The sequence below is a fragment of the Stigmatopora nigra genome, chromosome 14 (assembly GCF_051989575.1).
Source record: "Stigmatopora nigra isolate UIUO_SnigA chromosome 14, RoL_Snig_1.1, whole genome shotgun sequence".
Lineage (NCBI taxonomy): Eukaryota > Metazoa > Chordata > Actinopteri > Syngnathiformes > Syngnathidae > Stigmatopora > Stigmatopora nigra.
In genome coordinates, this window is record NC_135521.1 from 12,199,543 (window position 1) to 12,214,569 (window position 15,027).

At 37.6% G+C, this 15,027-nt stretch overlaps 2 protein-coding genes and 1 long non-coding RNA gene across 6 annotated transcripts; 2 read left to right on the forward strand and 1 right to left on the reverse strand.

Moving 5' to 3' along the window:
- The first annotated feature begins 421 nt into the window (after positions 1 to 421).
- On the forward strand, positions 422 to 8,943 carry brd8b (bromodomain containing 8b). The gene is made up of 19 exons (XM_077732733.1): positions 422 to 572; positions 1,231 to 1,327; positions 1,409 to 1,478; positions 1,554 to 1,603; positions 1,697 to 1,819; positions 1,898 to 1,978; positions 2,069 to 2,133; positions 2,329 to 2,492; positions 2,617 to 2,808; positions 3,106 to 3,202; positions 3,322 to 3,464; positions 3,933 to 4,371; positions 4,448 to 4,485; positions 4,554 to 4,753; positions 4,829 to 4,921; positions 5,022 to 5,090; positions 5,572 to 5,857; positions 6,632 to 6,676; positions 7,718 to 8,943. Exons 1-19 carry the CDS (start codon positions 554 to 556, stop codon positions 7,775 to 7,777), a joined length of 2,331 nt encoding a protein of 776 aa, XP_077588859.1. The 5' UTR covers positions 422 to 553; the 3' UTR covers positions 7,778 to 8,943.
- Positions 8,944 to 9,568: 625 nt separating this feature from the next.
- Positions 9,569 to 11,418, reverse strand: LOC144207326 (DNA damage-inducible transcript 4-like protein). 2 transcript variants are annotated; one of them, XM_077732731.1, is made up of 2 exons: positions 11,138 to 11,418; positions 9,569 to 10,447 (listed from the first exon to the last, which is right to left on the reverse strand). In XM_077732731.1, the coding sequence occupies exons 1-2, from the start codon at positions 11,313 to 11,315 to the stop codon at positions 10,002 to 10,004; spliced, it is 624 nt and encodes a 207-aa protein (XP_077588857.1). In that variant the 5' UTR covers positions 11,316 to 11,418; the 3' UTR covers positions 9,569 to 10,001. The 2 variants fall into 2 exon arrangements, with proteins under 2 accessions (XP_077588857.1, XP_077588858.1); XM_077732732.1 differs by lacking the exon at positions 11,138 to 11,418 and adding an exon at positions 10,937 to 11,114.
- On the forward strand, positions 11,378 to 14,742 carry LOC144207327 (uncharacterized). Of its 3 annotated transcripts, XR_013328632.1 has the most exons (4): positions 11,378 to 11,531; positions 13,494 to 13,579; positions 14,470 to 14,540; positions 14,619 to 14,742. It is a non-coding gene; the product is annotated as an uncharacterized LOC144207327 (long non-coding RNA). The 3 variants fall into 3 exon arrangements; XR_013328634.1 differs by lacking the exon at positions 13,494 to 13,579; XR_013328633.1 differs by lacking the exons at positions 11,378 to 11,531; positions 13,494 to 13,579 and adding an exon at positions 13,652 to 13,742.
- The last annotated feature ends 285 nt before the right edge of the window (positions 14,743 to 15,027 follow it).

Consider the following 15,027-nt stretch of genomic DNA (forward strand, 5'->3'; position numbering starts at 1 on the left):
TCAAATGTCATTGCTAAAATACAGTTAGGTCTAGCCTGCTGACTGTAATGTATAGTCAGATATTTAATAGGGAGTCTTCGTTGACACATTCTAATGTATGTACAATTTTGCGCAATGAGCGCGTTGCATGTTTTATTTATATACGATGCGCGCACAATAGACAAAATATATATGTGACTAGATATTTGGAGCGCTCGGTGAGCCGACGGAGATATGAGCCCTTTTGCGTCGGGGTCTTTTGAGAGGATTCTCTACTTTGTAATATAAATGAATTGCTCAAGTGTTTTATATTTTATAAATCTCAGAGATCCAGCAAATGTACTGTTAACAGTCTTAATCATTGGCAAGTTAAGATGATGTATAATAAGCCCAATTGTTTGTAAATCAGTTAAGTTTGCAGCGATATGAAAGTATTTTGTTTGAGAAAGTCACTTACGCCGATGACTCCACCTTTATATATCTAGACCCGTAAATAAGATATTGACTATAACTTGTGTACCACTCTAAACCATCCGGCAGAAATTGGGCCCTCGGCCTTGTTGTCACAAAAGGAATGGCGAGCGGCATAGGCAGTGAGTATTATTTTATTTGTTTGGGAGGTTTTTCTAATTACTTTAGAGAACAAAAATGTATCGAATTAATTACAAACCTCTACGACTACCTTGATTTAGTCCAGAATGTGTAATTCGTCATCTTAAATAAACGCTATATCGCCTAGATGGTTGTGTCTCACCATTGTCTTCCCCCGTAATAACAAAGCTAAGCTAACGCAAAATGAATTTTAAACATATCTTCGTTGTGTTATCATCCTAAAATATTGTTCCTTTTTCTGTTTATTGTTTCCAATAATTTCATTCATCTACTGTTGTTATAAATGATTTCAAGATCGGCAATATATAGATATGTATAAATTTGGCGCTTGAAATCATCATGGTAGCAACATAATGCAATCGGGACGAGTATGTATTTCATTAACTCTCCTTATTGGGTTATTATAAATAGTGATTTTTTTTTCAAATGAGAGAATTGCATGCTGAACACTTGAGATTCAAGTGTGCGTTGCTTTTTTTTAACTTGCACAGTAATTTAAGTATAAAATGCCCAAAACCAACAGTTACAACTCAAAATATTGTAAACATATCCTATATTATTGTATCCCTGTGTCAGTTAAATAAACGAATGGGTTTCAAACCTTTTGTCCAATTTAATTGTCCTTCTACATTTTCCCAGAACATAAGATTTTGAATGTGGGACCGACAGAGCCATGGTCAGTCAGAGAGAAACTGTGCCTGGCCTCTTCTGTTATGAGGAGTGGTGACCAAAACTGGTAAATATATATCTCTGTGTTCTTAAAGTATAACATCCCTAACTTTCCTAATTCCAAGTCATTTTAATTCTGATATTGAAGGGTATCTGTAAGTAGAGCCATCAAACCTTTTTCCGAGCCAGGTCGACCGCCTGATTGGTTCTCACAGAAGGTAAAAGTTCCCAATTGCTTATATAATAATATAATTGCGTATCAGGAATAATTTCTTCATATGTGTACATTACAGCACTGTGCCTCACAATACTCTGAGCTACTGGAAGCAACAGAAGCCCCTAAGTCAGTACCAGAAAATACAAATACCCAGTCCAAAATTACAGCCTAACTTTTGGTTTGTAATCCAGATTTATATTCCGTATGTTATTGTTCCAGGCGTAAGCGTGGTGAAAAGGGCGAAGTGGTTGAGACCATTGAAGATGTAATTGTTCGGAGGCTAACTACTGAAAGGATAGAAGAACTGAAAAAACTATTGCGAGACACACAAGAACAATACAGGTAATTATGACTTCTTTAGGATGCTGTCAGATTTTTTAAAACTTTTTAATGTGACATGTACGCATCTCATCTCTGTAGGAAATTGAAAAAAGATGCCGATATGATACAGACCGGTCACATGGACCCCCAGCTAAAAGAAGTGTGGGCAGAGATTACACTGTAAGAACTTTATAGTGTTTTCCTTTATTAAAGTATCTACTTCTTAAAAATGCCCAAATTGCTTAAATATTTGTCATATTTCCATTATAGAAAGAAAACACAGGATGAGGAAGAGGCAGATAAGAAAAAAAGAGCAACAGAAATGGCATATCAAGGTGAGAAATTTACAAAACATTTGGAATTTAGGTTGGAGAAACTATTTTACTGCTCGGCTGCCATTGATGCAGAGAACTGGGACAGGCTGACAGTGTATATGATTGATAAGGCGTTATGATTTATTCTGTTTCATTTCTAAAAACAGGTTTGTTATTTGAATTTATATTTCTGTTTTGACTCTTTCTGTCTTTCAGCTCGTCAGGCTATTAAGAACACGCCCAAGCGTTTCCCCGGTGTCACCGTTCGATCCCCATTGGGAGCCAGTCCCACCAGTGTGGACTCCCAGCCAGACTCCTCTGCCCCCACACCACCTTCGGAACCTGCAGGCATCGCCTCAGATGACACCAGCACACACACCGTAAGAACTTGCTTACAATTTAATTTCTTAAAGTACGAGTTCATTTTCAGGAATGTCCCAACTTGCATTACAGTTGTTCTAATTCTCTGAGCAATGTTGGCTGCTCACTTTTCTTTTTCTGCAGGTCCAAGGTGTCAGTTTTTTACTTCCAGTGTCAGAGGGGCAAGGCTCAGGCATTAAAGATGGAAGCCACGCTGCTCTTGTGGAGGATTCTCCACAGAAGAGACTCCTAGCTCAGAAAACTACGCCTCCACCGTCTCCGCTATTGTCGGAACTGCTGAAAAAAGGCAACCACATCTCGGCCAGCCCCCGCCTTGTGAGAACCAGCATAGCCTGAATTTTGCAACAACAACAAAACATGTTCAAATTCTATTTATTAATATCATATATAGAATTATTGACAGGGTATTTTCCTTTCAAAATATATTTTTTGGGAGTATTCGGTCTTAAAAGAAAATTAGGACAAAATGTCAATGCTTTCAGCTAGTTTAAGTAAATAAGACACAAATACAACATATATAGTATTTATTAAAGGTCCTGATCTTTGACTCATAGTATATAAACTATATTTTTAGTATAATCTGTGTTTCATTTTATACATTTGCTTTTCCAGGTAACTGAAGGAGACTCCGCTGGCAGTCTGAGCAATGGAATACAGACTGCTCCTGTTGTTGCCGCCCCATTGCCGTCTGCGCATGGAGTCATGACAGGTCAATGTGCTCAATTTTATGCAATGCAACTCTTTTGGTTGTCTTAATTTAATTTCACCTGTCTTTGGTGAGTAAGATAGCCATGTTTGTTATTCAATTGGGTTAATTTTTGTTAGTAGAAGGAGAAGTGGAAGCAGCAGTGAAGGCAGAGCTGAGTGAAGAAACGGAGCTAGTAGAAGAAGACCTTGTCGCTGTCTCTTATATGGGGGATGAACTCGATCTGGAGACTGTAGGGGACATCATTGCCATCATTGAGGAGAAGGTCATTTTCTTTTGTATCAACATATACTGCTTTTTATCTCTTGTGTTCGCCCAAAAACTATGGGTTTTGTAGATGTCCACCTGCCTTTTTTATGTTTTCTTTCTTTTGCAGTTTTACATGCATTCTATAAACATTTTGTATGTAATTGACATCTCAAAATGTGATTAGGGATAGGGATCAATTATGTGGGCCTCGGTCGGTGAGATAAATTAATTAGTATGGATTAAAAAAGTGACAATATGCCAAGTCCTCACTAGCCTAGACAATGAAAGATGGAAATTTTAACTTGATTCCCAGAATTTTAAAACAGTGGTTCTTGTTCATTTTTTTTCAATTCTACTTCAAGTTTAGTGCACACTTCTATTTAGGAATGGACAAGTTTGAGGAACCATCAATATTGATTAATGACAATTGTTATTATAGAATTGGAACTTCAATTAGACACCACTTGCTTGCTCTCTTTGCCAGGTGGACGATTCAGTGGAGGCATTAGATGCAGCAGCAGTGGAAGCAGCGCTATCTCTATGTGAAGAAGCTGTCTCTGAAGGACACACCTTACCAGGCCCCTGGGAGACTCAGGAACTAAAAGAATCGGACACAACATCACCCGTCGAAGAGAATGAACACATAGAAGAACCATGTAACAATGCGGCGGTGTCTATCCCAACCTCTGTCGAGCTAGATGACAAAAATCAACCGGAAAATACAAGCACCTCCGAACATGTCAAAGAAAACTGTGAGGCAGCCACGAGTGAAGGCGACATTGCTTTGTGTGAATCTTCGGACGATGTGGCAGCTGAAGGTGATGTCGCAGAACAGGAGAACAACGAGAAGACCGACACAAATGCAGAAGTGAAGACCGAAGTCGAGGAGTGGAATCAGCCTGAGGCAAACCCGCCATGCCTCGGTGAACAAACCAGATACAATGAAAGTATGTGAATACCAATTCCTCCATCATAATAATACATTATTTATGCCCACAGATTCCGAGGACAGTTCTGTATCTGGCAGAGAATCTAAGGTAATAGTGAACATTATTGTCATTTTTTTGGAGACGTCTATAAAATATTGCTATGTTTTTCAACTCAGGAGGTGAAAGAGGAAGAAGCGGGGAGTGAATGTGACCCAGAAGAAGGAATGGAGTTGAAAGAAGAATGCGGTGAAGGCGAGGGTCCGTATTTATCCGAAGTGGAGCGGGCAGCTAGTGAAAGTGAAGACGGTTATGGGCCGCCCTCGCAACGCTATACTGCCGATTCATTGGCCAGCAGCCCTGCTTCTTCTTCCCAGCTGTGAGAATCCTCAAAAGATGCAATTCAGACATATTAAGATATGGATGCATTTAGCCATTCTTTTGTTTATATTAGCTCCACATGTGGTGAAGATCAAGAGGCAGTACAAGCCCAGAAAATCTGGAAGAAAGCCATTATGCTGGTGTGGAGAGCTGCTGCTAACCACAGGTGATGCTTCCTTCACAGTTTAACCTAAAACCGGGAAATTGAGGGCTTCTCTAAAACTCAACTGGCCTTTTTTATTTTTCTTTCTACATTCTTCTCTAAGGTATGCAAGCGTCTTCTTGCAACCAGTGTCAGATGACATCGCCCCTGGTTACCACAGCATTGTCCACAGGTATGAGCATTGTGTCACATGACACCTTGACCAAGGTTTTAGTCATTTGGGATTATTCCATATCATTTTGTTATGTTGAGTTCAATGATTATTTTTCCCTTTAATTCCCCAAATTGCTTTAACAGTTTTAAATCAAATTTGCTAGTTTCTCATTAGTTTTAGTACTATTTTTTTTCTAGAATTAATTGTGATGCAGGATAAAAAAAACTACCCAATAAAAGAAAATAAATGACCTGCTAACAGGAAAATCTTAGCTAAAGCATAGGTTGTTTACTGCAATTCTGTTTGTCTATATACTCGTGTTCAAGAACTCAAGAACAAATAAGGGGATTGTTAAAACATTTGCTTATGTTTGCAAAATGAAAATTTCCTTGGAAGTTATTTCCCCCAGTTTTTTAAAATTATTTCATTGATAAGATACGTTCTTACATACAAACATACATAAGAAACTATCCTCTCTAATGCCTCTTCCCTTTTTCAGACCAATGGACCTCTCCGCAATAAAGAAGAACATCGAATCGGGTGTAATCCGTACCACAGCGGAATTCCAGCGTGACATCATGCTGATGTTTCAGAACGCTGTCATGTACAACTCGTCCGACCACGACGTCTATCACATGGCCCTGGAGATGCAGCGAGATGTACTCGAGCATGTCCAGCAGTTCCTGGCCACGCAGCTCATTATGCAGACCTCGGAGAGCGCCATCTCTGCGAAGAGCCTCCGTGGAAGGGAAGGAAGTCGCAAACCTGGCGAACCAGCTGAGAAGGTGTGTTAAACAACTTAAAATGGCAGAAAAAGGGCTTACTCAAATGTGTGTCAGCATTTGTCTTTTTTTTGCAGTTTTTTTTTAGGTGTGCTAAAAATCCAGACAAATTTAAACAAAACTAAAATGGCAACCACATTGGGCACGCATGTATTTTTTAGTTTCACAGTTTATATTGAGATTTTTCTATGAGTTGGGATTATAAAAGTGGCATATGACTGTCAATCATCTCTCAAAATATGTATAGCAGTGAATGGAGTATTCTCCTTCACCAGCTATGGCACATTACCACAATCAATGGTATGTATAGATGGAAAAAAATATTGATTACATTCCACAATAAGTAATGAAATTTGGTTGTTTTTCTTTTTATCTTGTCTAGTCCATTTAACATTATTTTTTTTAGCTAGACAGACACACCTTGGGATGCACGGAACACTGAAACCTGGTCTTTATTTGCCTGACTGTCTACTTTCTGCTCACCTTTTTAAATGCTTTACTTTTAGTTGCACGCTAACTATACTTCCCTAACTTCTCCGTATGTATGTAAATATTCATGTCTGCTTCAAAGACTCCAATTAATTACAAAAAACAACATTTTGTGATATTACACCTTTGGAGAATGACTTGGTCAAGAAGTTAGTTTGCGTTTTGGTGCTTGTCTTTCCATTGGCTTAGCCAGTTAACGGACTGACACGTACGTAGATGACATTTTCTCACACGATGTCTGTGTGTGTGTGTTCTTTCCTTATCAATCCAATGTGTGTCCGTCTGTAGGACATGGTCCCAATGGCCTCTCCTGCTTTCCTTCTCTCTCTTTTTGTAAGTATGCAGGCTATTGATCTGATTTTTTTTTTTTCCCTCAGAAGCAGGTCATGTTTCCGCGCACGCTTTTGTCATTGCAACCGCTTCATCAGTTCACCCGTCTTCTCTTTTCACTTTGACATTTGTGGCATGAGAAAAGTGGATTGGGTCACAGATCATCATCGCAAACTGTCAATAAGACATTTCTAAATCATTCAAATAAGTAGGTTGCTTTTTTTTGATAGTCCTGAAAGTGGTCGATTTATCTAAATTGTTATTCAAAATAGACTTTTAGATTCAAAGAGAGAGGTAATTGTCCAAAAAACATACTTTTAGGGGACCTTTTAAGGGAATCACAGCAGATTTTAAAGGATATCTATAGACACTTTTGTGCTTGTTGCAACTTAACTTGCCTCACTCATTAACTATTTGATTTGTAGGGTCTATTCTATCTTTATCTATAGTTAGGTTTGTTAAATCTATTGAACTTTCGTTTACAGATTTGTGAACAAATTAAGACAAATAATTTAATCATCTGTGAGGTGTTTCAACACATTGTTGTGTTGTTGACTTAACTATGTTGAAACACTGTCACTTATCAACTAATGTCGCACAAAGAGTGAAACTATCAGTCTGTATACTTAACAGTCTCGTGTACACTCTTAACTAGTTGTTGGGTTGTTTAAAACTGTAAAAAAAATGTAATTCTCTCTTAGCCTGGATTTAATGCAGGCGGATGCACTCAAGTACTGTTTAGTAATGGAAAAATACAATTCAGATATTAAAAGCCCAGTAAATACCAGACACCATCAGGACATTGACCCATAGCTCTTTTTGTTTCTTCTCTGTCTGCATGATATGATTTCTTTTCTTGGATTTATTGTCTTGATCATTTTATTTTCTGTTTTCCATTTGAGTAGGAAGCCCCCCACTCCCATCCCACACAGAGGTGGGCCTTCTGTGTATTATGTGTATGGACAGACTCTCTGTCCAGTTAATCTTTGTCCTTCTCGATTTTAAATTGTCTTTCATTCCTCCTCAACGCTTTCTCTTCTACAGGATGGCGGCACCAGGGGTCGCCGTAGTGCAATGGAAGCTGACCTGAAAATGAAGAAATAGACTTGAGCAAGATGCCTGAAGACCAAAAAGATGGGAAAAGAATAGGTTTGGTCCAGTGGTTCAATAGAAAGAGCTGTTCAGTCTGTGGGCCTAGTGTGTTAGCACACTTCTGCTAGTACATTTGTTCTTTCCTAGAGACGAGCATACGGTACGTGCGGATGGATATGTTGATGTGTTTTTGGTAGAGCTGCATCGATTTTTTTCTCTTTCGTACGTAGTTACCAGCTAGGAGCATGTTCATCTTGTTTGGTGGTGCATTCATGGACATTGGAGATTGCAAAATGGGGTGGAAAAATATACCTGTGTTTCAATTTAAGTTTGAACAAAAATAGTTCATGATTTTTTAGTGTATTGGGTTAAGAAAACATTGACTAGTTTGTGTTTTTGAAGCGTTTACAGGAAAGCACACCTATCTTTGTGATAACAAATATTGGAACTTTATTAACTGTAATTCTTTCACAGTGTTAATCAACTGAAAAAGCTTGAGAACAAATGTAGGATGTGAGGGACTCCCTATTTCTTCATTGAGTGGAGAATAACTATTAAGAAGATAACCATAGTGGTAAGTGCATGCAATTCTTTATTTGCAAAAAAAAAAAAAGTGAAATTTGAAGTAAATGTAAACCTAGAGAACTATCTTCTTTATTTTAATTTAGTCCAAAGTATATTTTGAGTTGCACATTGGAATTTTCTGTTGTGTAATCATTTAGTAATTTTATGTGTTAACTCCCTTTTCTCTATTAATGTCAATGAATGCTCCACCTTAACAATTTTCAGCTGGACAAAAAAAGAAAGAAATATTTTAGTTTCAAAGCAATTAATGAGTCATTTGCAATGATTCCTGCCATTACTTTTTCCCCCCAGTTGCACAAAAGAAATTGAATTGAACCCAGTGATACTTTTCTTAACAACATTGATAAAGAGTGATAGAAAGCCGGTCAAAACTACCATTGATGTATGCCTTAGTTCTAACATATTAGCGTGTTGCCAGGGTGTGTGGCGTGGTCAAGAAGACAGCTTATGTAATGTGTCCTAGATGAAAGTAAGAAAAAAAAAACATGTTTTGTGCTCATGTGATGGACCATTTAGAGTTTGTGTCTGGGTAGCTAATAAATGGATCATAAGTTTTGTTGTACATTTGTTAAATAAAAGATGTTTTAAACTAGCTACTTGGATGTTTTGGAAACAGTTTTTTTGCATGAAAGTTTCTTCAAATTGTTAAAGTTTTATGCTCGGAGTTTATAGAATGGAAATGGAACTTGGTTAAGCAAGTGTTTCAGGATTAGGACATAGTGACCTAATTTGTTTTGCTTATATGAGACGTTGGTGCACTTTGAGAGGGTTCAGTTCAGTATGTTACTGATTACTACAATACTAGGCTAACAAATATCTGGTTTTGTACTTAGTAAGAATCTCTTCTCATTCTTTGGGCCGCTTTATCTTCATTAGGGTCACAGGGGTTAAAGTTTTCATCTTCCAGCTGTTTGAATATACAATATATTTATATATTTGAAGAGAATCCAACACTAAATTAAATTAAAGTTTAAATACTTCACCTTTTTAATGCCATCACAATATGTGCACATTGCATTAATAATTTAATTTCAGAGGTCCCAAAATTATGTAGTTTGCAGTACCGGTTATATATGAATGTAGAAAATACATATTTGGAAAAAAATAAATACAAAAAAATTAGATTTCATTATTGTTTCTAATAAAATTTATTTGGTATTACATAGTTCCCCTCATGGCAAAGTGTCCATAGTTCACCAAATAAAAAAGCAAAAAAAATTGTGACCAAAATGTTTAATCAAAAATAAAAATACAGAATAATACAGTTAGAATGAAACCTGCCCCTTCCAGAGGGGACTTAAACAGTGTATACTCAGAACAATATGTGCAAATTTAACACCACCGACAAGCAGGGTTTTACCATGTGCTCTCACAATCAAAACATTCAACTTCTTATGCCCACAAAACTAGAATATTCACCACAATGCCACATTTGGTTGAGAGTCTATATATTGGTTAAAAACATGAGCTTCATATATATGGAACTCCAGTTGTGTGACTTATATTGCACCATGTTCATCTCAGGATACTCTTCCGCCATCTTGTAATACTTTAGTATGATATATCCAATGGTGTCAATTTAGCCAAACATGCTATCCATTTCTGTCCATTTCACACACCTTGATAAGGAATACTCTTCTGATCATTGGCTTTAGTTGAACTCATGAATGACTGGACTGGCAGAGGAGTATAGCTTCCTTTTGATCAACTTGTACTCTGGCTTCAACTTCAATACGTTATTGCCATCGAATATGCTCTTGAGTGATGGCCAGCAATCGCTCTTGTCTGATTTAAATACGACGGAGAGTTCAAATGTCGGGATGACATTGGAAATGGGGAAAATTTCCCCTAAAGACTTGAGTCCTTCGTCGGTCTCCACGAAGACCCCGATGGAGGCGCCCCGTAGCCCGCAAGGCTCGTCTGAGGACGAGCGAAGGATATCCCGGCTGACTTTGGCGGTCATTTGGCAGGGGAGGAGTAACACTTTGCACTGAAGGACTGATGCCTTGGCCTCACTTAGGCATCTTTCAATGTGGTCCTTCAGATCTTGTTGAAGGATTTTGGCTTCGTCCTCCAAACAAACCTCCATGTTGGGATCTGTAAAGACAAAGACATTAATTAATACAAATACAACCATAGAAGTTTCAAAACTGATCAACCTGGCCCAACACAAATTATTAAAACTATGAATATAGTCCACGCAAGAAGCTTAAATCCAGCATACATTTTCAAATTTATCACTAAGTGGAGCTAGTTAATTAAGAGCTTCAATTAGTGGTATGGGCAAAACCTGTTGAAATCAGTGTAAGTGACAATACATTTAGAATTTTGCTTAACAATTTTCATCTAAAAAGGACTACATTTAACAAATTAAAGTGCAAGTTGGCCTTGGATTTTTGTAACAAAAAGACATTCTGGCTTTTACTATTATATAGTCAGACCTTTGACAATCCTAGTGTAGGATTGTATTGGTAGTTTTCAACTATAGATCCAGAACAAAGTATACACATTTTTTCCCATTAACTATCTATTCAAAATAGTTGACAAAACATAAATGCAGAGAACTATGAGAACAAAAGACATTACATTTAGAAGCCAGGTCAACTGAACAGCTCAGCACGACATCAGCTGATTCTACTGCCGCATTACTTACATCAGAATGAGTTCGCATGGTAAGCTTCCGCTACATAAATTAGTTCAACCAAACCACAGGTGAATCTCGTGATCGCGTTACTTTGCGTAGCCGTTCTGAGTCTAAACTATTCATCCCATTCTGGATATACTTACATTGTAAAGTGCAGTTGGTGTCGTCAAAGCTGTCGACGCTTCCCCGTCGGATCGAACTGTCCTCTTGAGGCAGGGACGCGAGCCTAAAAAAGTAAGTTCCTATCATGTCCGTGACGCTTTCTTCCTCTCCAAATACTGGGAGTTTATTTCCAAATAGAAGAGCCGCGGTATATACCATTTTGATTTGTATTTATAGAACTCCGGTGTCGCGTCCGGGTGTTTAGTTTGTATCTTCTCCATGTACTGCAGGAACTGCGAATGGAAGTAAGGAGATAAACAGATGAGAGCTTTTATAGCGGAGGAGTTTTGTTGCATCAGCTGAGTTTGCTGTCATGTGGGCGGGGCTTCGACGGAAGAAAGTGTCTCACGCAATTTGGCAGAGTATTGCAGACAGGTAACAAAAAACACGCACACAAAAACAGCCTATAATGCGATAAAAGATGCATTTAACTCATTTCTAAGAACAGCTGGACAGCTATTCAAAGATGACTACTCGGTCGTTTAACCCTTTCATGCAGGAATTATTACTTTCTCCTATTTAAAAGAATTGGACGTCCGTCGCCGCCAATGGCACGGAATGATCAGTAGGCACGCCTGGTACTTCGTTTAAATAAATTTGACGTCTAGCACCGTCAATGACATGCAATGAGTTAGATAGTATAGCGAAATAATGGCAATTTCTCAACTACAGCTTGATAACTCCCTATTTTTTAACTTTGTGTTATTCTGCTGAGTTTGAAGTAAATAACAAGCCTTTTTGAGCAAAAGTAGAAAGTGTGCCCCTTTGTTTTGAGTGGTAAATTGATTAGTAATGTGTTATTGTAAAGAACAACAAGATAAAACGTTTCCTTAATTTATCTTTTGTAGAAATTTGTTATAAATGTTCAAATAGAAATAACAACAATTCAATATCTTGTAGATGTATAATGATGCAATCAGGTTTTTCCTTGCATAATAACTAGTAGTATATAGTTTACGATACGCACTCGTGTTATATGATAATCTAACTGTAGTCTTACAAAAGCTGTTGACGTTATTTTTTATGTAACAACTCAGTGGAAAATTGTTGCCTCCCTACTTCGCCTTGTGCTTCCACACAAGATGGTGGCAAGATTGCAATTGTGTGACCCTGGCAGGTCCGGGCTTGTGACGTGAGCTTTGCCTTACTCATGATTGAGTAACACCTGTCTGAAACAAAACCTTACTCATAAATACTACGTATACCTTATGGTGTGGTCCACCAATACTGCAATTTTTGAAAACGTCATCCTATTCTACTGTATTTAAACCCACCCTTTTAATACCACGTCACATTTGAATCATGTCATTGCTTTAAAAAAAACACACAATGAGGAAATCATGGCCTAAAACATTTTTACCCATTCATTCATTCATTCATTGAGTCTTAAGTGGAAAACTTTTGGAACAATATATAAACCACATGTCTGTTGAGTCACAATGACTGTGAACATTTTTCTCCTTCGAGATCAGCAGTCTTCACAATAATGCAGAAAAACTTGTTTGTTTTTCCCTAGGAATTCTAACAAAAAAAGCAATACATGCAAAATATTTAACCAAGATTGTCACAACGTCTGTTAACAACAATAAATATAACATTTGACGTATATTTCTCTTTATTTATTGGTTATATGTTACACTTTTCAGACAAATATTTGGAGAAAAAAAGTGCTTTTCACAATGAATTCACTCTCGCCCACTGATAAAATGATTTATGCAGAAAATGTTTGGAATGAAACAACAAGAACAAGCCGAGACTGCCAGGGGAAACAATGCCATGCGTCATGTTCATCATGAATGTATAGAAGTGACTAAAATGCTTAATCCCTCTTAAAACAATCAAATGAATAGAAAAAAATAGAATACACAATTGGTAAAATATACAATAGTAGTGTATACTTGCCAACATAGTTAACAAAGTAACCTCTGTTGTTCATTGTAACTCGCAAGAACACAACAAAAAACATTATAGACCTCCATGACATTAACTTTAAAAAATATCGAATCTGATTCATATAATATGATTCCACAGCATATCAGAAATGTTTGTAAAACCCCTGAGCAGCATCCAACTCTCAAAGCTCCAACCATCCTATATTGCAAAGAGAATTATAAAACTGTCTTGTTTAGTACAGGCCAGAACACTGCGCCTTATTGTTACAATTGAGTCAACATGTCAGATGATGTCAGCTGCTTACAATCAATGTTCCCTCTCAACTGCGCGCGTGCGCAATTGCGCACAAAATAAAATCCAAACTTTTATTATTAATTATTATTTTTACCCCTTTTCCCCATGATGGCACCGTTTACTGTCTGTGTAATACGTACTGTTTCACAGCATCAGGACCACAGAACTCACGACTATTCTACGTCATCTTCAAAACATAGACAAGTTTTGGAGGACAAACCACCAGTTGGAGCGAGGTAAACAATACCCCCCCAACTTTGCCACTTTCAATGCGACGGAACAATATGGGCGTGGTTGCGCCTAGTGTTGACGTAGGAGAGTTTATTAAGCGCATGCGCAATGACACTTTCTTTTGGAAAGCCATTCCCATGCTGACGCTTCGACGAGCACGCCAACGAGGTAGGGGTTTTTACCTCGTTTTTATCACGCGATCGGGAGATTTTTTTAGCAATCAATTGAGCCCAAAACGCCAACAAATCTCTTAGTTTAATGCCAGGTTTAACACACCGTCGACATTTGAAGTTTGGGCTTCTTTTCCCCACCGGCTCTGTGCTGCATGTTACTATTTAGCATTAGCGTTAGCGTCACGATTTGACTTCGAAAGTATTTTATTTGTTTTCTCTCCATTATGGAGTCGTGTAGCAAGACTTTAAATTTAATCAAACAACGCCGAGATCTCAACTGACAGTTTGCTGGGTAAATGCTAACTCTAGAATTACATCCAGAGGCACGACTTAGTCTGGAATCCTGTTGTTTTGTTTGTGATGCTAGTTTTCATTGGGACTGCTAAACACTCGTTTCCGATTTGTAATGGTTCTATTTTTACAACAACAACAAAAAATCTTATACCAAACTGTTAGGCCAACTTTCTCCTAGCTGTCTGGAAAAGGGAAAATAGCACTTATCACTCTAGCTTATTTTCATTCTTTATCTTGATCGTTTATTAAATTTCTTGTAAGATTTCTATATCCTGTAATTGTTTGGCAACCCCAAATACCTTGGTTAAATACAGTTTTCCCTGTTTAGAATCAAAATAACTCCCCCAAACATAATCATATCTGTTGAATCTCCAGTCTCTATAAATGCTAACTTGTGCTTTTTTTGTGTGCAATTTTTCCCTGTTTAGCACCAAGATGCAGCTCTTGTGTGCCTAGAACACTCTTGAGGTTACAAAAGAGGAGACTGGGCCAGATCAAGGTAAAAGTTGAATCTCCGGTCTCTCTCTCTATATATATATATTCAAACTTTTGCTATTTTTTTTTTTGCACGCAACAGGCCTGAGAGATCTTCCTTGCAGGTTGCCCACTTGAAGATGTCTCTTGCATCATATTGTGGCTATGTACTTCTGAAAATCCAAATTAAATAAAAGCCTACATCATCAATGTGACGTTTCACTGGCCATTCATTTCCACAGCTCTTTCATTAGATCATTTAATGTTGGAGCAGGAATTTCAAGTGAATTTTTTCTCATTTTATTTTCTAGATTAATGCACCCAGGTTTTTTTCTAAGTGTCCACCTGTTTTATTTTCTGTGTACCCCCAATTTTATTTTCCAAGTATTTATTCTCCCAGTTTCTTCAAATTTTATTTTTTAAAGTTATTCCCCCAGATTTTTATAATTCTCAAATCCCCTTTACTCCATTTTAAAAATGGACCTCCATTTCATCCACTGTTTTTTCTAAAT

Excerpts from the sequence above, each read along its gene's own strand:
- brd8b (XM_077732733.1), top strand. Across the intron at positions 1,604-1,696 it reads GAAGCAACAGAAGCCCCTAA|GCGTAAGCGTGGTGAAAAGG; the intron begins GTCAGTACCAGA and ends TTATTGTTCCAG. Across the intron at positions 3,203-3,321 it reads TGCGCATGGAGTCATGACAG|AAGGAGAAGTGGAAGCAGCA; the intron begins GTCAATGTGCTC and ends TTTTGTTAGTAG.
- LOC144207326 (XM_077732731.1), bottom strand. The coding sequence starts at position 11,315 with ATGGTATATACCGCGGCTCTTCTATTTGGAAATAAACTCCCAGTATTT. Across the intron at positions 10,448-11,137 it reads CACCAACTGCACTTTACAAT|ATCCCAACATGGAGGTTTGT; the intron begins GTAAGTATATCC and ends TTGTCTTTACAG.